This window comes from Gorilla gorilla, chromosome 2 (assembly GCF_029281585.2).
Source record: "Gorilla gorilla gorilla isolate KB3781 chromosome 2, NHGRI_mGorGor1-v2.1_pri, whole genome shotgun sequence".
NCBI lineage: Eukaryota > Metazoa > Chordata > Mammalia > Primates > Hominidae > Gorilla > Gorilla gorilla.
The window spans coordinates 61505682-61529785 of NC_086017.1; the positions used below are offsets into that span (position 1 = coordinate 61505682).

General features: G+C 45.9%; 1 protein-coding gene and 1 long non-coding RNA gene across 7 annotated transcripts in view; one reads left to right on the top strand and one right to left on the bottom strand.

The window, feature by feature from the left end:
• The window catches only part of RAD54L2 (RAD54 like 2), a 133258-nt gene extending 111617 nt beyond the window's left edge, over positions 1-21641 (top strand). For all 6 annotated transcript variants that reach the window (XM_055382529.2, XM_019024055.4, XM_004034227.5 and 3 more), the window contains 4 exons: positions 9037-9236; positions 10648-10737; positions 13080-13172; positions 15490-21641. In XM_055382529.2, the coding sequence (XP_055238504.2) occupies positions 9037-9236; positions 10648-10737; positions 13080-13172; positions 15490-16484 (1378 nt within the window). In that variant the 3' untranslated portion in view covers positions 16485-21641. The remainder of the gene's footprint in view (positions 1-9036; positions 9237-10647; positions 10738-13079; positions 13173-15489) is intronic.
• LOC129532578 (uncharacterized) lies at positions 17353-24098 on the bottom strand. Its single transcript, XR_008678347.2, has 2 exons — positions 23620-24098; positions 17353-22634 (listed from the first exon to the last, which is right to left on the bottom strand). It is a non-coding gene; the product is annotated as an uncharacterized lncRNA (long non-coding RNA).
• Between the last annotated feature and the right edge of the window lie 6 nt (positions 24099-24104).

Below are 24104 nucleotides of genomic sequence, written 5' to 3' on the forward strand. Positions count from 1 at the left end.
CAAAAAATCTCTTTTTTGAGTATAACATCTAGACTTGTTCAGAATATTAACAGAATAGAAGCCAAGTGCTAAGCAGTGAGAGAGGCTCCTTGTAAGATATTATAGAACAGTTATCTAGGTTTAATTTTTTTTTTTAATTTCAAGACAGTGCCTCACAGCTCTCACCTTCCACTTACTGATCAGATCTGCTACCTGATTCAGTAGTTTGCATTTTTAATTATTTGATTATCTTGAATTAAAAATAATTATTTTATTTGATGGGAACAGATTTAAATTTTCTCTTTCTTTTTTGCGACAGGGTGTCACTCTGTTGCCTAGGCTGGAGTGCAGTGGTGCGATCACAGCTCCCTGCAGCCTCGACCTGCTGGGCTCAGGTGATCCTCACACCTCAGCCTCCCAAGTAGCTGGGATTACAGGTGTGCATCACCATGCCTGGCTAATTGAAAAAATTTTTTTGGCTGGGCACAGTGGCTCATGCCTGTAATCCCAGCAATTTGGGAGGTCGAGGCGGGCAGATCACCTGAGGTCGGGAGTTCAAAATCAGCTTTACCAACATGGAGAAACCCCCATCTCTACTAAAAATACAAAAATTAGCCAGGTGTGGTGCTGTGTGCCTGTAATCCCAGCTACTCGGGAGGCTGAGGCAGGAGAATTGCTTGAATCTGGGAGGCAGAGGTTGTGGTGAGCCAAGATCGCGCCATTGCACTTCAGCCTGGGCAACAAGAGCAAAACTCCGTCTCAAAAAAAAATTTTTTTTTCCTTTAGTCGAGATGAGGTCTCACTATGTTGCCCAGACTGGTCTTGAACTCTTGGGCTCAAGTGATCCTTCCATATCAGCCTCCCAAAATGTTGTCATTACAGGTGTGAGCCACCATGCCCAGCCTAAAATTTTTTTCCTTACTAAGACTCTCATGTTAAAAACAAACAAGCTGCAGCTCCCACTGTGATCGACGCAGAAGACAGGTGATTTCTGCATTTCCAACTGAGGTACCTGATTCATCTCACTGGGACTGGTTAGACAATGGGTACAGCCCACAGAGGGCGAGCCGAAGCAGGGTGGGGCATCACGTCACCTGGGAAGCTCAAGGGGTCTGGGGATTTTCCTTTCCTAGCCAAGGGAAGCCATGACAGACTGTACCTGGAAAATCAGGACACTGACACCCAAATACTGCGCTTTTCCAACAGTCTTAGCAAACGGCACACCAGGAGATTATATCCCGCACCTGTCTCAGTGGGTCCCACACCCACGGAACCTTGCTCACTGCTAGTGCAGCAGTCCAAGATCAAACTGCAAGGCAGCAGCCTGGCTGGGGGAGAGGTGTCTGCCATTGCTGAGGCTTGAGTAGGTAAACAAAGCAGCCCAGAAGCTCCAACTGGGTGGAGCCCACCGTAGCTCAACCAGGCCTGCCTGCCTCTGTAGATTCCACTTCTGGGGGCAGGGCATAGCTGAACAAAAGGCAGCAGAAACTTCTGCAGACTTAAACGTTCCCCGTCTGACAGCTCTGAAGAGAGCAGTGGTTCTCCCAGCACGAAGTTTGAGCTCTGAGAATGGACAGTCTGCCTCCTCAAGGGGGTCCCTGACCCCCATGTAGCCTAACTGGGAGACACTTCCCAGTAGGGGCCGACTGACACCTCATACAGCTGGGTGCCCCTCTGAGACGAAGCTTCCAGGGGAAGGATCAGGCAGCAACATTTGCTGTTCTGCAGCCTCTGCTGGTGATACTCAGGCAAACAGGGTCTGGAGTGGACCTCCAGCAAACTCCAACAGACCTGCAGCTGAGGGACCTGACTGTTAGAAGAAAAACTAACAAACAGAAAGGAATAGCATCAACATCAACAGAAAGGACATCAACACCAAAACCCCATCTGTAGGTCACCATCATCAAAGACCAAAGGTAGATAAAACCACAAAGATGGGGAGAAACCAGAGCAGAAAAGCTGAAGATTCTAAAAACCAGAGCACCTCTTCTCCTCCAAAGGATCACAGCTCCTTGCCAGCAACAGAACAAAGCTGGACGGAGAATGACTTTGACGAGTTGACAGAAGCAGGCTTCTGAAGGTCAGTAGTAACAAACTTCTCCAAGCTAAAAGAGGATGTTCAAACCCATTGCAAGGAAGCTAAAAACCTTGAAAAAAGATTAGACAAATGGCTAACTAGAATAAACAGTGTAGAGAAGACCTTAAATGACCTGATGGAGCTGAAAACCATGGCACGAGAACTACATGACACATGCATAAGCTTCAGTAGCCAATTCAATCAAGCAGAAGAAAGTGTATCAGTGATTGAAGATCAAATGAATGAAACGAGGCGAGAAAAGTTTAGAGAAAAAAGAGTAAAAAGAAACGAACAAAGGCTCCAAGAAATATGGGACTATGTGAAAAGACCAAATCTACGTTTGATTGGTGTACCTGAAAGTGACAGAATGGAACCAAGCTGGAAAACACTCTTCAGGATATTATCCAGGAGAACTTCCCCAACCTAGCAAGGCAGGCCAACATTCAAATTCAGGAAATACAGAGAACACCACAAAGATACTCTTCGAGAAGAGCAACCCCAAGACACATAATTGTCAGATTCACCATGGTTGAAAGGAAGGAAAAAATGTTAAGGGCAGCCAGAGAGAAAGGTCGGGTTACCCACAAAGGGAAGCCCATCAGACTAACAGTGGATCTCTTGGCAGAAACTCTACAAGCCAGAAGAGAGTGGGGGCCAATATTCAACATTCTTAATGCAAAGAATTTTCAACCCAGAATTTCATATCCAGCCAAACTAAGCTTCATAAGTGAAGGAGAAATAAAATCCTCAAATGCTGAGAGATTTTGTCACCACCAGGCCTGCCTTAAGAGACCTCCTGAAGGAAGCACTAAACATGGAACAACCGGTACCAGCCACTGCAAAAACATGCCAAATTGTAAAGACCATTGATGCTAGGAAGAAACTGCATCAACTAACGAGCAAAATAACCAGCAAACATCATAATGATAGGATCAAATTCACACATAACAATATTAACTTTAAATGTAAATGGGCTAAATGCCCCAGTTAAAAGACACAGACTGGCAAATTGGATAAAGAGTCAACACCCATCATTGTGCTGTATTCAGGAGACCCATCTCACGTGCAGAGACACACAGAAGCTCAAAATAAAGGGATGGAGGAAGATCTACCAAGCAAATGGGAAGTAAAAAAAAGCAGAGGTTGCAATCCTAGTCGCTGATAAAATAGACTTTAAACCATCAAAGATCAAAGGAGACAAAGAAGGCCATTACACAATGGTAAAGGAATCAATTCAACAAGAAGAGCTAACTATGCTAAATATATATGCACCCAATATGGGAGCACCCAGATTCATAAAGCAAGTCCTTAGAGACCTACAAAGAGACTTAGACTCCCACACAATAATAATGGGAGACTAACACCCCACTGTCAAGATTAGACAGATCAACGAGACAGAAGGTTAGCAAGGATATCCAGAACTTGAACTCAGCTCTGGACCAAGCAGACCTAATAGACATCTACAGAATTCTCCACCCCAAATCAATAGAATACGCATTCTTCTCAGCACCACATTGCACTTATTCCAAAATTGACCATGTAGTTGGAAGTAAAGCACTCCTCAGCAAATGTAAAAGAACAGAAATCAAAACAAACTGTCTCTCAGACCACAGTGCAATCAAATTAGAACTCAGGATTAAAAAACTCACTCAAAACCGCACAACTACATGAAAACTGAACAACCTGCTCCTGAATGACTACTGGGTAAGTAATGAAATGAAGGCAGAAATAAAGTTGTTCTTTGAAACCAAAGAGAACAAAGACACAACGTACCAGAATATCTGGGACACATTTAAAGTAATGTGTAGAGGGATATTTATAGCACTAAATGCCCACAGGAGAAAGCAGGAAATATCTAAAGTCAACACCCTAACATCCCAATTAAAAGAAATAGAGAAGCAAGAGCAAACAAATTCAAAAGCTAGCAGAAGGCAAGAATAACTGAGATCAGAGCAGAACTAAAGGAGATAGAGACACAAAAAAACCCTTCAAAAAGTCAATGAATTCAGGAGCTGGTTTTTTGAAAAGAGCAACAAAATAGATAGAACACTAGCAAGACTAAGAAAGAAGAAAAGAGAGAAGAATCAAATAGATGCAATAAAAAATGATAAAGGGGATATCACCACCGATCCCACGGAAATAGAAACTACCATCAGAGAATACCCTAAACACCTCTATGCAAATAAACTAGAAAATCTAGAGGAAATGGATAAATTCCTGCACCCATACACCCTCCCAAGACTAAACCAGAAAGAAGTTGAATCCCCAAATAGACCAACAACAGGCTCTGAAATTGAGGCAATAATTAATAGCCTGCCAACCAAAAAAAGTCCAGGACCAGATGGATTCAGAGCTGAATTCTACCAGAGGTACAAAAAGGAGCTGGTACCATTCCTTCTGAAACTATTCCAATCAATAGAAAAAGAGGAAATTCTCCCTAACTCATTTTATGAGGCCAGCATCATCCTGATACCAAAGCCGGGCAGAGACACAACAAAAAAAGAGAATTTTAGACCAATATCCCTGATGAACATCGATGTGAAAATCCTCAATAATATACTGGCAAACAGAATCTAACAGCACATCAAAAAGCTTATCCACCAAGATCAAGTTGGCTTCATCCCTGTGATGCAAGGCTGGTTCAACATATGCAGATCAATAAATGTAATCCATCACATAAACAGAACCAAAGACAAAAACCACATGATTATCTCAATAGATGCAGAAAAGGCATTTGACAAAATTCAACAGCCCCTCATGCTAAAAGCTCTCAATAAACTAGGTATTGATGGAACGTATCTCAAAATAATAAGAGCTATTTGTGACAAACCCACAGCCAATATCATACTGAATGGGCAAACACTGGAAGCCTTCCCTTTGAAAACTGGCACAAGACTGGGATGCTCTCTCTCACCACTCCTATTCAACATAGTGTTGGAAGTTCTGGCCAGGGCAATCAGGCCAGAGAAAGAAATAAAGGGTATTCAATTAGGAAAAGAGGAAGTCAAATTGTCCCTATTTGCAGATGACATGATTGTATATTTAGAAAACCCCATTGTCTCAGCCCAAAATCTCCTTAAGCTGATAAGCAACTTCAGCAAAGTCTCAGGATACAATATCAGTGTGCAAAAATCACAAGCATTCCTATACACCAATGACAGACAGAGAGCCAAATCATGAGTGAACTCCCATTCACAATTGCTTCAAAGAGAATAAAATACCTAGGAATCCAACTTACAAGGGATGTGAAGGACCTCTTCAAGGAGAACTACAAACCACTGCTCAACGAATAAAAGAGGACACAAACAAATAGAAGAACATTCCATGCTCAAAGATAGGAAGAATCAACATCATGAAAATGGCCATACTGCCCAAGGTAATTTATAGATTCAGTGCCATCCCCATCAAGCTACCAACGACTTTCTTCACAGAATTGGAAAAAACTAAAGTTCATATGGAACCAAAAAAGAGCCCGCATTGCCAAGACAATCCTAAGCAAAAAGAACAAAGCTGGAGGCATCACGCTACCTGACTTCAAACTATACTACAAGGCTACAGTAACCAAAACAGCATGGTACTGGTACCAAAACCAAAATATAGACCAATGGAACAGAATAGAGCCCTCAGAAATAACACCACACATCTACAACCATCTGATCTTTGACAAACCTGAACAGAAACAAGAAATGGGGAAAGGATTCCCTATTTAATAAATGGTGCTGGAAAAACTGGCTAGCCATATGTAGAAAGCCGAAACTGGATCCCTTCCTTACACCTTATACAAAAATTAATTTAAGATGGGTTAAAGACTTAAATGTTAGACCTAAAATCATAAAAACCCTAGCTGAAAACCTAGGCAATACCATTCAGGACATAGGCATGGGCAAGGACTTCATGACTAAAACACCAAAAGTAATGGCAATAAAAGCCAAAATAGACAAATGGGATCTAATTAAACTAAAGAGATTCTGCACGGCAAAAGAAACTACCATCAGAGTGAACAGGCAACCTACAGAATGGGAGAAAATTTTTGCAAACTACCCATCTGACAAAGGGCTAATATCCAGAATCCACAAAGAAGTTAAACAAATTTACAAGAAAAAATCAAACAACCCCATCAAAAAGTGGTTAAAGGATATGAACAGACACTTTTCAAAAGAAGACATTTAGACAGCCAACAGACACATGAAAAAAATGTTCATCATCACTGGCCATCAGAGAAATGCAAATCAAAACCACAATGAGATACCATCTCACACCAGTTAGAATGGTGATCATTAAAAAGTCAGGAAACAACAGGTGCTGGAGAGAATGTGGAGAAATAGGAACACTTTTACACTGTTGGTGGGACTGTAAACTAGTTCAACCATTGTGGAAGACAGTGTGGTGATCCCTCAAGGATCTAGAACTAGAAATACCATTTGACCCAGCCATCCCATTACTGGGTATATACCCAAAGGATTATAAATCATGCTACTATAAAGACACATGCACATGTATGTTTATTGCGGCACTATTCACAATAGCAAAGACTTGGAACCAACCCAGATGTCCATCAATGATAGACTGGATTAAGAAAATGTGGCACATATACACCATGGAATACTGTGCAGCCATAAAAAAGGATGAGTTCATGTCCTTTGTAGGGACATGGATGAAGCTGGAAACCACCATTCTCAGCAAACTATCACAAGGACAGAAAACCAAACACTGCATGTTCTCACTCATAGGTGGGAATTGAACAATGAGAACACGTGGATACAGGGAGGGGAACATCACACACCGGGGCCTGGCATGGTGTGGGGGGATGGGGGAGGGATAGCATTAGGAGAAATACCTAATGTTAAATGACGAGTTAATGGGTGTAGCATACCAACATGGCACATGTATACATATGTAACAAACCTACACGTTGTGCATGTGTACCCTGGAACTTAAAGTATAATAAAATTCAAACAAACAAAAAAACTTGACAAATGAGGTTCCAAAGGAAATTTTGGAAAACTTGCCAAATAAGTCTCCTGTAAGGTTTTAGGTAAGACATTGACTTTTATGAGTGGATTTGTTGTCTTTTTTGGGGGTGGGGTACAGAGTCTCTGTTGCCCAGGCTGGAGTGTAATGGTGTGATCTCGGCTCACTGCAACCTTCACTTCCTGGGTTCAAGCAGTTCTCCCCTAGCTTCCCAAGTAGCTGGGATTATAGGTGCACACCACCACGCGTGGCTAATTTTTTGTATTTTTAGTAGAGACTGTGTTTCACCATGTTGGCCAGGCTGGTCTTGAATTCCTGACCGCAGGTGATCCACCTGCCTCGGCCTCCCAAAGTGCTGAGATTACAGACATAAGCCATCATGCCCAGCCATTTGTTGCTGTTTGTATAGCAAATTGAAGATACTTTTAAGTAGAAAGTCACTCTCTTACTAGACATGGTGGCACATACCTGTAGTCCCAGCCTCTTGGGAGGCTGAGGTGGGAGAATCGCTTGAGTCCAGGAGTTGGAGACCAGCCTTGGCAACATAGTGAGACTCAATCTCAAAAGAGAAAGTCACTTTCTTTCAAAACTTTCAGGCTTTATTTCTGTCATTTCCCAAGATAGTATTGCTCAGGAATGGTCTCTTCTCTTTTCCTCCACCCGTTCCTCCCTCTTTTTTTCCCCCTCTTTTTTGGGCTTTTCTGTGTAACCTCAGGAGTGGACTAAACCTGAGCCCAGTGAGAGAAAAGCCACATGGAGAGAAGATGTGACAAATGGTCCAGACTAGCTATAAGGAGATGTCAGCTTTGTTTCTGGCTTAGCTCTGGCCCTATGGGGGCACCGACTTCTCACAGCATTTGATGAGTTCATGATCCTGCTGAGTTTTTTTTATCCACGTGGGTACATGTGAGGAATACTTCTTACCCAAATTCTTAGTCTTAGCCCCTGCAGGGTATGCGGCTTGGGCTGGGTTTCTGTTACATTGATACCTGACCAGGGCCTCTAACTCCTGCCAAACCATCCTAGGAAGACACTGGGGAAACAGGCCAGATAGCACAGGTCTGGGGCCCATCTGGGAACTTGGAGGTCCACAGGGACCAAGGGGCTGACCAAAGGGGCCTTTAAAAACCTAAGAGCAATGTGATTGAGGCATCATGCAGACCAGCTCCAACAGCAGAGTGGTATAAAAGTGTTATTTTATGTGCCAGTCTTCAGTCAGATGAGGAAGAACATAACAGTCTAAGGGTTTTTTTTTCCCCCTCCAGGCCCAAAGATGAAAGATGCAGACTTCAGAAAGCTTGTAGACAGGGACTTTTCAAAAATCTTAAATCAGTAGAAGCCTGGCTTTTGTACACACTGCTTTGGTGGCTGCTGCTTTTGTTGTTGTCATGACTGGAGGGGCACTTTGAGGGTTGGTCCAGGCTGGAGCTAGGAAGAACTCAATGAAAAGTAATACAGAAGAGAGAGAGAGAGGTGTCTGTATTACTTATTGAGACTCAAGGTTTCAGAGAGAAAGTAAAGATGTTTAAAGTTGGAACAGAATATTTTTTAGGATCACCTAAACGTGTTGTTACATGGCCCTTTTTCCGTGGGTGAGTGGGGAAAATTCTGCCCATCTCAACTTAACATATGCTGTGGTCTGGAGAACTTTTCCTGCCTTATTGCATCTTGACAGCTTCCTGACTTCCCTTTAGGGACTAACTCCTAATGTAGATAGTCCAGGTTCTAGAGGAGCAAATATTGTCTCCCATCTCCAGAAAGTATTTTTCCACCAACATCTGATTCTCCTTAGACTTTGACAGACTTTATCCCTCTGCCTCTTTTGCTGCAACTGAGTCCTGCCTTCTAGTCTCCTTTTGAATTGACCAGACCCTGCAGATTCTTCTGATCCTTCTCTGAGCATCAACTGATGGTGTAGAATGGGGCAGCCTAGAAAGGCTCTGTAGCCTTTGGAAAAGGTAACAGTTGTTCTGCCAAACTCTTTTAGTGTCCTTGTCTTTCTCTTACAGGCAGCCAACTTTGAAGGGTGATGAAAAGCCTGTGGCCAGTGTTCGTCCTGTGCAGTCCACCCCCATCCCCATGATGCCCCGGCATGTCCCACTGGGAGGAAGTGTAAGCTCTGCCTCCAGCACAAATCCATCCATGAACTTTCCGATCAACTACTTGCAGCGTGCTGGAGTCCTTGTGCAGAAGGTGGTCACCACGACAGGTGGGAACTCCTGGGCTCTGTGGCAGAGCTGCTGTCCCTTTTAAAATTACTTTGTTCATTTAGGAAGTATCTATTAAACACCTTTTGTATTTCTGGCCTTACTACATTTGGCACTCTTGGTAAAAAATAGGGAAGACAACAGTCCCTGGTCTTGAGGAATTTGGATTCTAGTGAAATATCTTAAGAATAACAACACATAACTGGGTTTTCTTGGGTTTGGTGGGTGAGATAGACTCTGAGCACTGCAGGAATTGTGGAAATGTCACTGGAATACAGGGTTGGTCTCAGGTTCTTATAGAGGTATGAATATGCTGAGCCCTGCCTGATTGTAGACCCATCTGGGTATAAAAGACAGCTGTCAACCTTTGTACATAATGAGAAGACCTGAATTGTCACTTGCGTCTACCTTTGCGAGTTTGATATAAATTGAGCATGGTGGGCCAGGCAGCAGTGGTGGCATGTAGCCAACCCATCCACTCCAGGAGCTGGTTCTGTGATTCAGTATGATTAGGAAGGAAAACATTTTGTGATCCTGTTTTTTATCTTGTTATTTAGCAATATTTATAATATATAAATTGATTTTTTTTTTTTTTTTTTTGGTGACAGAGTCTTGCTCTGTCACTCAGGCTGGAGTGCATGATCTTGGCTCGCTGCACTCCCGGGCTCAAGCGATTCTCCCGCCTCAGCCTCCCGAGTTGCTGGGATTACAGGCGTGTGTCACTATGCCCGGTGAACTTTCTTGTATTTTAATAGAGATGAGGTTTCACCATGTTGCCCAGGCTGGTTTCAAACTCCTGAGCTCAGGCAATCCACCTGCCTTGGCCTCCCACAGTGCTGGGATTACAGGTGTGAGCCATTGCACCCGGCCAATATATAAATTTTAATGAAAATATCTTAATTGATTTTTCTAAGTAAAAAATTTGAAACACATGAAAAGAAAAAGAGAGCGCCATATAATTCTATTATCTACTAATTCTTGAAAATACTGTTTCCCAGGTGTGGGGTAATGCCAGCAAGGAAGAAGATTAGGCCATTTTTGGAGCCTAAAGTGATGTGGCGCAGATGCATGCAAACAGTTTGGGGAAGAGGAAAAAAATACATAGAAACAACCATCTAAACTAGAACATTTTTCACACCAAAAACTATGAATTTCTAATTAAATAAAGGGAAATTGATTGCAACGATGACCAGCTCAGATTTCTGACAAAGTTCCTGTTTTCATAGTATTCTTTGTTTAGATAATTGTGAAAGATCCTGCTTGCTTCACCTTCCTTGGTTCTGGACCTCTGCCCCACTGAGAGGCTGTAGGGAAACCAATGAAGAACTGGGGTAGATGTGGGACTTTGCAATTTTCCCCCCTCCTTCAGTCAGGCCCTGTGCAATCTAAATTTAAGATCTGTGTTTTTCCTAGATATTGTTATTCCTGGACTCAACAGCTCCACAGATGTACAGGCAAGAATTAATGCTGGTGAGAGCATCCACATCATCCGTGGGACAAAAGGTAAGAGCCTGACCAAGGACCTGTTCTCTGCCTTTGGTTGAGAGTGCTGGGCTGGGAAGAAGAATAAATACATATGACTTGAGCTAGACGGGTCATAGGAATCATCCCATTAGGATGTCACATTCCGGAACTGAATGAGAAAATAGCATTTGTAGGAGCTTAGGGGAGTTGGGTTGAGCCCATAGGGTATTAGTCAGTGGTTTAAAAGAAGGAAATTAGGGTCCCTACATTTCTCTATCTTGTTGTCTTTTTTTTTTTTTTTTTTTTTTTTGAGATGGAGTCTTGCTCTGTCGCCAGGCTGGAGTGCAGTTGCGCGATCTCGGCTCACTGCAACCTCCACCTCCCAGGTTCAAGCAATTCTTCAGCCTCAGCCTCCCAGGTAGCTGGGACTACAGGCATGCGCCACCACGCACAGCTAATTTTTGTACTTTTTTTTTTTTTAGTAGAGATGGGGTTTCATTATGTTGGCCAGGATGGTCTCGATTTCTTGACCTCATGATCCGCCCACCTGGGCCTCCCAACATGCCGGGATTATAGGCGTGAACCACCGTACCCGGTGCTTACTGTCATTTTTATGAGAATCTTGGGATGGGACAAGTAGACACAAGGAGACCAAAATTGGAGGGAAAGAGCGGTGGAATGGGTTATAAGCCTACATACATTTACCCACTTGCTTGGAGCAGGGTGGGGGTCACCTGATAGGATATGTATTATGTGGATGAATTACACATGGGTTGCATGATAGAATTTTTGCATGTGGTAATTTTAAAAGTCCACATCTGCCTCTGTCCTCCTTACAGAGGGATATGAGATTGGTGGAATAAAAAAGCTGGGCTAAACAGTATTGAGACACAATCTAAGCCTGTTTTTTTCCCCTCTTTTCTGCACCCACATCTTCTATCCAAGCCTGTTTTACATATTAGCCTTTAAATAAGCCCCATGATTGTGTGAGGCTCTTTTAGACTTTTTGTTCAGTAAGGAGATTTTGCCCTAGCTTCTATTGGGTTAGAGTACCTTTGAGGTTAGGGAAAAAGTGCCATGAAATACCCAGACTCACAGAAAACACCATTCCCAGCCTCCTTACTGGATTCTTCCTAGTCTAGAAGCCAGCCCCCTTTACTGCTGTCTTCCTAGTTTATAGCTGGGGTCACCAAACTCTATGCCCCATGGGCCAAATCTAGCCTGCTGCCTGTTATAATATCTGCAAGATAAGAATGGGTTTAACATTTTCAATTGGTTGGAAAAAAAAATCAAAAGAGTAATATTTTGTGACATGAAATTATATGAATTTCACATTTCAGTGTCCATAAAGATTTATTGGAGTACAGTCATGCCACGCTAGTTTTGTGTTACAGCAGCAGAATTGAGGAGTTACAATAGAGACCTTATGGCTTATAAAGCTCTTACAAAAACCATCCGGCTCTTTTTTTTTTTTTTTTTGAGACAGAGTCTCGCTCTGTCGCCCAGGCTGGAGTGCAGTGGTGTGATCTCGGCTCACTGTGAGCTCCACCTCCCAGGTTCATGCCATTCTCCTGCCTCAGCCTCCCGAGTAGCTGGGACTACAGGCGCCCACCACCACGCCCGGCTAATTTTTTGTATTTTTAGTAGAGACAGGGTTTCACCGTGTTAGCCAGGATGGTCTCAATCTCCTGACCTTGTGATCCACCCGCCTCGGCCTCCCAAAATGCTGGGATTACAGGCGTGAGCCACTGTGCCCGGCCCAAAAACTATCTGGCTCTTGTAAAAAAGTTTGCCAACTCTTGGCCTAAAGGCAGCACTGACATTCAAGGAGGTTGATCAAATGACATACCCAAGGCTGAAGAGAAGATAGATTAGTGCCTTGTGGGAATAGAATGCAGGTCTTTCTTGAATTATTCCTACTAGGGGAGAGAGGATATTGAAGCAGTAAGGCTCCTTCCTCCCAGATCAAGAGGAGAACCTGGGCCAGAGTGCCTGGGAACATAGGATGCCAACTTACTCTCTTTTGTAGCACCTTATTTACTTCTCCATTGCATTGAACCCTTCCTGATATTTTCTGGTATAAGTCTCTGTCTCCCTCTCTAGAGACTAAGCTCCATGAGATAGGGCCTTTTTCTGCCTTGTGCATTCTAGTGTCTAGAACAGTGCCTGGCACATGGTAGTCATGTAATCAATGCTTGTGAAATAAATGAATAATTATGAGTCCATAGCTCAGTCACCCCACTTCTTATTTCAGGGGTCTTGGGAGATGGTATACCTAATTGTATAGCTATTTACAAGCACACGGCGCACAGCCTGGAGTTTCCCAGGGTTGGCTGTATTATATGTCTGCCTCTAACTGTCTTCTTCGTGTCTATTCTTAGGGACGTACATCCGTACCAGTGATGGACGGATCTTTGCTGTCCGGGCAACTGGCAAACCAAAGGTTCCTGAAGATGGTCGGATGGCTGCCTCAGGTGTGATGGCTTTTACTTTCCATTTTACTTTTCAAACAACATTTGTTTGCTTTGTTTTGGTTAGGTATTAACTTATTATGTGAATAGATAATATGTACATGGTTCACAATTCAGAGTGTACAGAAAGAGGTAAAGTGAAAAGTAAGTTTTTGTGTGGTTTTTTTTTTGTTTCTTTTTGTTTGTTTGTTTGGTTTTTTTTTTGTTTGAGACAGGGTCTCGCTCTGTTGCCCAGGCTGGAGTGCAGTGGCTCGATCTTGGCTCACTGCAAGCTCTGCCTCCTGGGTTCATGCCATTCTCCTGCCTCAGCCTCCCGAGTAGCTGAGACTACAGGCGCCCGCCACCACGCCTGGCTAATTTTTTTTTTGTATTTTTAGTAGAGACGGCTTTTCACCGTGTTAGCCAGGATGGTCTTGATCTCCTGACCTCGTGATCCGCCCGCCTCAGCCTCCCAAAATGCTGGGATTACAGGCATGAGCCACCGCGCCCAGCCTTTTTGTTTTGTTTTTTTTTTTTTTTTTGAGACAGAGGCTCGCTCTGTTGCCCAGGCTGGAGTGCAATGGTGCAATCTCGGCTCACTGCAACCTCCTCCTCCCAGGTTCAAGTGATTCTCCCGCCTCAGCCTCCTGAGTAGCTGAGATTACAGAAGCATGCCACCACGCCCAGCTAACTTTTGTATTTTTAGTAGAGATGGGGTTTCACCATGTTGATCAGGCTGGTCTCGAACTCCTGACCTCGGGATCCGCCTGCCTCGGCCTCCCAAAGTGCTGGGATTACAGGTGTGAGCCACCACGCCAGGCCATAAGTTTTTCCTCCACCATGGTCGCAGACATCCATTGCTCCTCCTTTTTTTTTTTTTTTTTTTTTGAGACAGAGTCTCGTTCTGTCACCCAGGCTGGAGTGCAGCAGTGCAATCTCAGCTCACTGCAACCTCCGCCTCCCGGGTTCAAACGATTCTTCTGACTCAGCCTCCCGATTAGCTGATTAGCTGGGATTACAGGTGCGTGCCACCACGCCCAGCTAATTTTTGCATTTTTTGTAGAGATGGGGTTTCACCACGTTGCCTAGGCTGGTCTCGAACTCCTGACCTCAAGTGATCCACTCACCTCGGTCTTCCAAAGTGCTGGTATTACAGGTGTGAGCCACCATGCCCAGCCAATTTTCTTTGTATTTTTAAAACAAATGCTAACATACCATAAAATACTATTTACTCCTTTTTTCACTCACCAGTAATAGTTTATTCCTAATCATTTCTTCTAGATATGTCTTCTTGAAGGTTCACACAGGATGAGCTGTAACACAATGTATTAATTAGTTCCCTGTCAACATGCATTTTGATTATTTTACTCCACCATCACTGACAGTGCTTTTTCACAGAGGTGGTTATATCTATAGGATATGTTCCTTAAAGTGGGATTGCCAGGTCAAAGGGTATATGTGTGGCACATGAACAGTGTTAAGAACTCTTGCCAAGTTCCCCTCAGTGGGAGTGGTTCTCATTTATCCTCCCACCCCTGAGCTAGAATGCTAGAGGGCTAGAATGCTCTTGTTCCCTGCTTTGTATTATGGAAATTTCAAATTTTCATACATACAGAAAAGTTGAAAAATAGCACCATGAGCACCCATATACCCTGCACCTAGATTTAATGATTGTTAGTTTTCATAAACCTTCTTCTTTCTCTCCCTCCCTTTCTATTATTTGAGTCATTCGTAAGTCGAAGATATATGTCATGTTTTTCATCATGTCATTTTATCTCTAAGTACTTCAACATGCATCTGCTAAGATTAAAGATATTCTGTTCCTAGCCACAATATCATTATTACACTAAAGAAAGCTAACGATTCCATAAAATTACCTAGTATTCCAAAATTGAGATTTCCCATTTGTCCCAGTTGTCTTCCATAGCTATGGATTTTGTTTTGTTTTCAAATCAGAATGAACTGCTTTTTAGCTTGATTTTCCTCTTTCCCCCACATTGATCACTGACTGTCTCTTACTACCAGAAAAAGTTTGACTAGTTTTAAGAATGATCTCTTAGTGTTTCATATCCCTTATCTCATAGGATTCATTTTGGTATAGTTTTACAGTTTGGGGAACTGGGGTGCAGAAAAGTTACATGCCTTGTCATAGATAGACCTATTTCTGGGATCAAAGAATTTCTTTGTGACTGGAAAAGGTTGACTGGGTGATGTTGTTCAGACATCAAACTATTAGAATTTTGGGGACTACAGGACAGGATTTTTTTAATGGAGTTTTCTCCTCTACCCTTCTTCTCTCCCTGGCCACTCTGGTTCTCAGTTAACTACATTTTGTCCCCAGGTTCCCAGGGACCTTCTTGCGAGTCCACAAGCAACGGCAGACACAGTGCCTCATCACCCAAAGCCCCCGACCCTGAGGGGCTGGCCAGGCCCGTCTCTCCTGACAGCCCAGAGATCATCAGTGAGCTTCAGCAGTATGCAGATGTGGCTGCTGCCCGGGAATCCCGTCAGAGCTCCCCAAGCACCAATGCCGCCCTGCCTGGCCCCCCGGCCCAACTTATGGACAGCAGTGCTGTTCCCGGGACAGCTCTCGGAACTGAGCCTCGACTAGGGGGTCATTGCCTCAATAGTTCCCTCTTGGTGACTGGCCAGCCCTGTGGTGACAGGCACCCAGTGCTGGACTTAAGGGGCCACAAGCGAAAGTTGGCCACACCACCTGCTGCCCAGGAGTCATCCCGCCGGCGGTCCAGGAAGGGTCATCTGCCAGCCCCCGTGCAGCCGTATGAACACGGGTATCCAGTCTCTGGCGGGTTTGCCATGCCACCCGTCTCCTTAAACCATAACCTCACCACCCCCTTCACCTCCCAGGCTGGGGAGAACTCCCTGTTTATGGGCAGTACCCCCTCCTACTACCAGCTGTCCAATTTGCTGGCAGATGCCCGCCTGGTGTTTCCAGTGACTACTGACCCTCTGGTGCCAGCAGGCCCCGTCAGTTCCTCTTCCACGGCTACCTCAGTCACTGCCAGCAACCCCTCCTTCATGCTCAACCCTTCTGTGCCAGGGATACTACCCAGCTATTCACTCCCATTCTCACAGCCACTCCTGTCCGAGCCGAGGATGTTTGCGCCTTTTCCTTCCCCTGTCTTGCCCAGCAACCTTTCGCGGGGCATGTCTATCTATCCAGGCTACATGTCCCCACATGCAGGCTACCCAGCTGGTGGCCTCCTACGGTCCCAGGTGCCTCCATTTGACTCTCATGAGGTTGCCGAGGTGGGGTTCAGCTCCAATGATGATGAGGATAAAGATGATGATGTGATAGAGGTCACTGGGAAATAGCTAGGGAGCCCCTCCCCACCTCACTTGGGGCCCCCAGCAGGTTGCCCACCAAGCTGGAAGGCAGTGATTTAGACCTTTTGAGAATAGGACACTTGGCAGGAGGGAAAAGGAAGAGGACAAAGGAGGGTGGTTGGCCAAAGTGGCAGAGCTCTGTTGCTGTTTAACAAAAGAGGCAAAAAAAAAAAAAAAAAAAAGTCCAACACAGCAGCAATAGCGGGAAATCAGGGACCCAAAACAGGGATGGAGGGGCAGTGCAGCCTCTTTTCCTTCCTGCCTTGCTTATGCTGTCTGCTTGCTTGCTCGCCCATCTGAGTGTAGAAGCGCACATCCCATTTCTGTCTTTGGGAACATTCTTTCCCAAGAGAGCTGCCTTACTAGGTGACTTAGCTTGGCCTGGGGAGGGGAGTGAAGGAAGGGAGAATGAGTGAGAGAAAGAGGGTGGGTAGGGGGAGCAGACTGTGATCCCACGTGAAGTGGGGTCTTTTTAGGGGGTGGGAAGGAAGCTGACCAGGTTTGTGTGTTTGTGAGTGTGTGTGTGTATGTTTATTTTGTATGTGTATGTATGGAACAGAGCAGGGGTGAAGGTGGGAGGGGAGGGAGGGAAGAACTAAGATGGAAACTGAAAAATGAATTTATCTTTCTTTAAATGGAAGTCAGTTTGGTGGTTCATGGCACCTATTAGTACGAACATCAGGGTGAGCCCAGAAGAGCCATGGAAATCACAAGTTTCCTTCTGGATGGGTGAAGAGAAGGCCCAGCTAACTCAAGTCCCTGGTATTCAGAGCCACATTTGTGTGAGAATTTGGGGAAATTCATGAGAGAAAATGGGCATTACCAATCTATATCTCTTAACCCCGGTGGCTATCTCTGAGCAGCTCTCCCTTTCCAGCTTGGAAGGTTGTCTGTGTGCAGAGGCTGGGAGGGAGAAGCACTGCAGTACATGAATGAAAGGTCGCAGAGTTGTGGCTGGAAAATACATTTTTCACCAGGGTAGAACTGAGCCCCCAGCTGCCTATCCTGGTAGTCTTTCCTGTTCCTTTCCTTCCCCTTTAGAGAGCTCCATGTTAATTTATTTCTTATGGGCAATTATTTATTACTTGGACTTTTCATGTGTCTTGTTTATTTGGGGGTGGGGGGAGGTTAGGGGTGAGGAGGGTAGGTGATAGAAAGGGAAGTTTTAAGATATCCCAGACCCTATAGCCACTGGTGAAAAACAATCCTGGATGGATGGCAAATTGACCAGGGAAAGAGTTAGGTTTGACCAAGGTTTGGATTAAACAACTATATTTTTGAGAGATGGCTTTTCAGGAAGATCAGGGAATCCTGAGACTGGATAGTTAGTGGAGGGTGGGACTCATTCCACAGAAATCGAAAGTTATGATCGTGGAGTTTGCAATTGGGAAGTAAGAGACCCCAGATTTGGAGCTATGTCCTCCTGGGATGATGTTAGAGGTTGGCTCTCTATGCTGAATAGTGAAGCTGTGGATAGGTGGTTGCTGGGTTGAGGGACTATTGATTTCATGTTAGAAAATATCTTCAGGTGGTCCATGTAGGCCTGGTGTCTGCTGCCTCCATCTTTGAAGGAACATGGAGGAGCCCTTTCTCTGTAGGAGCCCTAAGTCTGGGTTTTATCTTAACATACCAGTCATTCTGGGTCTCTCCTTATTGCCGTTGCCAGGGGAGGGTCGTCTAGTCCTTAAGCATAAACACTGGCTGTCTTCCTACTGGTGTCCCCGCCCCCTCTGTATCCCCCACCCCAACACTTTGCCAGATGGTTCTTTATGATGAACAAACTTTGGCTTTAGAGCTTTACCACTTACCCATGGCTCCCTCCTTACTGGGCAGGTGCTGTACCTGCCTCTTCCCAGCCCAGAAGGCAGCTTAGTCAGGTCATCCCAGTAGTAGCTCCTATAGCTCTTCTGACCAGCCCATTTCCATCTTTGGAGGGCCTTAGCAGACTCTGGGGTATTGTCCTCAGAGAAGAGACAAGGAGATGATGGATGGGGTGCATGTGTATATGTGTGTTTGTCTGCTGTCCAATAACACCAAAAGTGGAACTTAAGAAGCTTTGTGTTTTCATAAGCACCCTGCCAGACACTTAACTCTTCTACTCATGGAAGCCTTAGATCTACAATTTAGCTATGCAAATTATTTTAATAATTTAAAAATAGCAGTTCCAACCAGTGCTTTCTCTTTCAGATGCATCCCAAGAATGGATGGTGAAGGGACTCAGTTGGAGTGAGCTCTCAGGTTGAGGCTGGTGCAGTAGGAGCGAGCTAGACTGAATCTCCAGTTTATGGGACACACTCAGAACCTGGGTTACACTGATGCCTCTCAGGCCCTGGAGCACTGGCATCCCAGAGATGCATGTGTGCATGTGTATGTCTGTGTGTGTGTGTTGTCGGGAGAAGGGGGTAGTATTTCTGTGTTCACTTCTAGGAAATCACTGTACTAGCCTCCAAGAATCCGGAAACCTTCCCGGCCGGGAACTGAAACCATTCCCTGGAGGGACGGGCTTGGCTTTTGAAGTTGACAGAAAGTAAATGGGTATTCTGAGAGGCAGCACATGCCTACTGTCTATCCAGTGTTCCAGGGACTGGGTCTTGCTTCTACTCAGCAGAGGCCATCATTCTGGGAGGCTGACCTGACTAGAGAAGGCTTTCTTTTATATGTGCAGTTTCTATTGTGTAGAGGGGTTGGGGGTGGGATCATGGGAAATTGGAGTGCTACCAGGTCCATGGTTTTTGCTTTTTTTTTTTTTTTTAAAGAAAATAACCTGAAAACACTTCTGACTTTTCCGCTGTCTCTTTATATGTGCTGGTAGGCAAATGTGCATGCGCACCAAACATAAGCATGTTTGTGAGGGAAGCAGGAAGTATCTCAGAGCCTAAGAACCATGTTTTATAGTTTCTTTGATCATAAACACTTGGTGGTGTCTTCCACCCATTATCCAGGCCTGAGGGGGGCAGGGTGGCTGGTCATAAGAGGGAGGGCAGAAAATCAGGCCTAGGCATTTTCCCTTACCATTGTCTTCCATGGAATGTTTTCAAGGGCCTCTCAAGCCCCATTCATCTGGTTTAGCCAAGTTCTCAGCCTGGGGAACACAGTACTACTTAATGATTGAGGTTTACCATTTATAGTGATGCTTGATTTCCTTTTCTTAATATATTTGTAGATAAAAATTGAACAGGGACAAAGTAGCTATTTAAGAAAGGAAGTGAACCATGTTGGGTCATATCATTTTCTTTAGATTGGATATCTATGAAGTCCACACCCCTTTGAGTTACGCTTTTTAGGCATCTATGTCATCATCTCCTGATTTAAGGATAATTCTGTCTGGTCCTTGGAGCTCTCTTCCCTAGGAATTAGTGTGTGGAGTCTCTATATGCTTGTGATTCACAACTAAATATGAAATTTCTCAATTCAGGAGCAGGAAGCAAAGTGCTGCGGTAAAGTTTTGCAGATTGGTTGAAACACTTAGCCAAACTTAAGTGGCCTGGGTACGACCATCACTCCCAAAGTTGTCAGCAGAGAAGGGCCCTCTGTGTCAGTCTATTCAAACCTGGCATTGCTCTGAAATTGAGTCCTCATCCCATGGGGAAGGTCTTCTGGGGGCTTTACATTCCTTGTTACTAGTGTTCTGGATATTACCTTCTGCTTCCCACTTCCTTTTTTTTTTTTTTTTTTTTGAGACAGAGTCTTGCTCTGTCACCCAGGCTTGAGTGCAGTGGTGTGATCTTGGCTCCGTGCAACCTCCACTCCGGGGTTCAAGCGATCCTCCTGCCTCAGCCTCCCAAGTAGCTGGGATTACAGGTGCACACCACCATGCCCAGCTAATTTGTGTATTTTTTAGTAGAGACGGGGTTTCACCATGTTGGCCAGGCTGGCCTTGAACTCCTGACCTCAAGTGATCCGCCCTCCTCAGCCTCCCAGTGACGGGATTACAGGCGTGAGCCACTGCTCCCGGCCCCCACTTCCTTTTGATTTCTTAGATCAGTCTTTCCCTTCTGAGCCATGGCCTTCTGTGCACCCAGCTCAGTGGCTCTTCACCCCTAAAACTAAGTGAAGTCATCCTTCCCCAAAAGGACCCCCGGGAGATGTTCTGGCCCTCTGCTGACTACTCCCAGGAATCAGCACCTCAAGGACTATTTGAGAATGCTGTGCTCTCCATTGTTCACCTTGAGACTCCGTTCCCCTGCTGCCAACTCTTCTCTTCTGCCGTGTGTATTCTGCTGTGATCCCCTTAACGGCTTTTCTGTGCTACTAGCTTAGCCCTAGGCCTTTTGTGAATACCTGAGTCTTATAACGATGAACTTCTTGAGCAGGCAGTGTCCAACTTCTTTGCTCTTCAGGGACCTGAGTGTGCACCTTTCCCTTTTGCAGGTCTATTTGACATAGTAATCTAGTGTGTTGGGGAGGGGTAGCCAAGCAGGCTGCAGTGTCTGCAATGCAGAGGGCTTGGGGAGGTTTGGGTACTCTCTGCTGCCACTACTGGGATGATATTCAGAAGAGAGAGGACCTCATACTGTGACTGGACCCAGGACCCTCCCTGGAAGAGAGCTCAGCCCAGCTGTGTGTGTGTGTGTGTGTGTGTGTGTGTGTGCTGTGCTCATGTGCACCTGGGTGTAAAATGACTGTTATCTGGTTGTGTTACTCAGGGTAGGCTGGGGACTCACCAGAAGAATCCCCCCCAGCCTGCCCAAGACAGGTTTTTCCCTTGTACCATCTTCAGAGAGGTCAGGGGAAGAGGGTCCAGGTGGGTTAAGGGGGGTCGCTATGGATAACCACTAAGACCAGACTGCTGCCAGGAGGAGTGGGGGATAATGAGGTGGCCCCAGGGTCCTGGCACCTGGCTTTGGTTTTCCGTCTTCTTTCCTCAGGACGCCCCTGAGGCCTGGGACCTGTGCCTGGCTTTGAGGAGCATCTGTGGCTGGGTGATCCAGCTGCTGGTGTGATCATGGGCTTCCCTCCTCTCAGCAGGGCAGGCGCTCCTGCCCCAGAGACTGGGCAACTGGCTGTTTCTATGACGTATTTATTTTTACTTGTGTTTCATGTCACTTTTTTAAAAAAAAGCAAACAGAACAATTGTAAGTCAGTATAACTGCCTATCAGTTTTCTTTATTTCTCTTTTTGTAAAATAAAATTTAAACTCAAGAAGGCAGTGTTGTTTGATCAAGGAATTGTCTGGATAGTTGTTTGGCTGGGTGGTGGTGAAAGGAATAGATCTTAGAACATAGTGGGCTCTGGGATAGCCCTTGGGTGATGAGATAGGCAGGAACAGAAGGAAGACTGATGGCAGGCTCTTTGTTGCAGTGGGGTTCACTGGGCTTTTTCTGCTTTTGTTCTCCTGAAGAAGGATGTATTACCAGGCTCCAGGGGAAACAGCAAGCTGACTTCAGACTGGCTTGAAGCTAGCTGGTCCTCAGCCAAGGCAAGTCCTGCAGGGGCAGCCCTGACTAGACAGTGAGTGGCTGGGGATTGGGCACAATGCCTTCAGAGGGTGGGAGACAGTGTGTCTGTGAGTGGCTGGTGGCAGCGAAAGCATTCTTATTGCATGTGTATTCTCTGTCATCCATGTTGGGGAATCTAGCCACTGGCCCACAGAGTTAAACAGAGCTTTGGAGTGTGAGAGGTGGGGGAAAGAAGGGACAGTCTACTCCAGCTTCCTGTTTAATTTCTTCAAGGGGAGGGGCCCTGGGGAAACAATTTTCTGGAAATTTACAAAGAAGGATAGAGAAAGAATCTCTGTAGTGATTCCTTGGACAGAGGAAGGCAAAAGGAGATGAAGGCCAAGTCTGGACTCATGATAGGGGAATCTGTGCTATTGGGAGATAAGATTGGGAGTGGAGGATGGTTGCAGCACATGGCTGGGCGAACAGGTTTCCTCAGACCTGTTACAAGGGGTTGGAATGAAGAAAGTGCCTTGCAGAGTAGGCTGCTGCCTCCTGGTGGCCAGCCGCTGCCTTGCAGGGATCCTGCCAAGGGACTTCACTTGGCACTGTTGGAAGCAGCCTGAGGTGAAGCTGGGCAGGCTGATGTCATGGCCTGCAGCCCCAGTCACCAGCGGACTCTCCTCCCACAAAAGAGGTGCTGAAGCTCCTGAGGCACATGTTGAACTCTGATGTGGGGCTCTAGAGTTCCCCCATCAGGCTAAGGGAAGTGAGCAGAGAGAACAAGATAAAGAATGGGCACTTCCTTATAATGGTTTCCTGGGAAAAGCTCACCACCTTCTGAGAAGCAGGAGAAATGACCACGCAGACCCTGCAGGCAGAGGCTCAGTCTCTGAGCCCGGGCCATGGCTGCTCCTTGTGTCAAAGGAAATGCTACCAAGTGTGTAGCCCGCCTGCCTGGGGCACCTAAGCTGAGGGTTTGACCATGTGCTTGATGTTCATAGGTAAAACAACTGCTGCGACCTGCACTGGCCCAGCCCGGAGTGCCTGTGAGGGGCCAGCTGCCTGTTCTGCCAGTTTGCCTAGAGGGCTGGGACAGGCTTGGCCCTGTGGATAAGGTTCAAACTCCCCTGCCTGCGGAAGGAAGAATGTGAAGCAGAGGGAAAGGAAGCTGGGATTTTGACTGTCTCTGTGTGCCCAGCCTGCTGTTTGCTGGTGCAGTAGTGGGATCCACAAGGTGAACCACCCTGTGACTGCTGACTTTTCCCACCACCACCTTCGTGGTGTTCCCATCTGCTGGATCCCCTCCCAAACATCAGTCCTTGTCAGGATACCAAAGTAGCTCTTGGCCTCGCCGGTCTTGTAGCCAGGCTTATGAGCATAGTTGTCACCTTCCCCACCACCCACCAAAAGTCCGGGATTTTCACGAGGGGAGCGTTTTATCTTTGGGCCCCTAGAAGAGTGCTTTGTAGTTTGTAGGTCCTCAGAAATTTGAGGTGAAGATTGAACCAATCATCAAGGAGCTTACACTTGACGTGGGAATCACGTAAGTTACCGCTAAACCACAAAGGTAGACCAGCCTCCCCCAGCCACAACCTGGGCACTGAGGGAGGAGCCTGGAAGAAGGGCATTCCCATGGAACGTGAACTCCAGGAGGGCAAACCTTGGTTTTGTTCACTCTTTCCCCAGCCCCTAGAACTGTCCTGGCAAGGAGTAATAAGTGTTGGATGGATGAATATACTCACGGAAGTGGGAATGGGTGGGTGGAGGCAGGAAGCAGATATTTGCGCTATGCAGAAGTTGGATCCACCAGTTTCTTCCGCGAGCCCAGACTGGGCTTCAGCTTCCTCACCTATGCCTTTCTTGGTTCCCAAGTCTGTTGCGAAGCCACAGTGAGAGAAAGTGGCAGGACTAAAGGTGGTACAAATGCCAGAGGCTGATACTGCTGTGCTGCGCTCCCTAGCCTGTACAAATTCTCCTCAGCCCCAGCTCCCTGGTCCCCAGCCTGGCCCTCTACTGCGGGCCACTGGGCTGCCTCCCGTACCCGAGCCTGGGCCAGGCTCTCATTGTGGTGCTCCTGCCAACCCAGATGCCCTGGGGTGTTGCTAAATCAACCTCAGCAACCGGATAGTTTGTTGGAGGCGGGAAGGTACGCCGTGGGTTCCGCCGCAGCCAGCGCTGGGGCTAGGCACACGCCCGTTGCCATGGAGACGGGGCGGGGCAGGCCTCC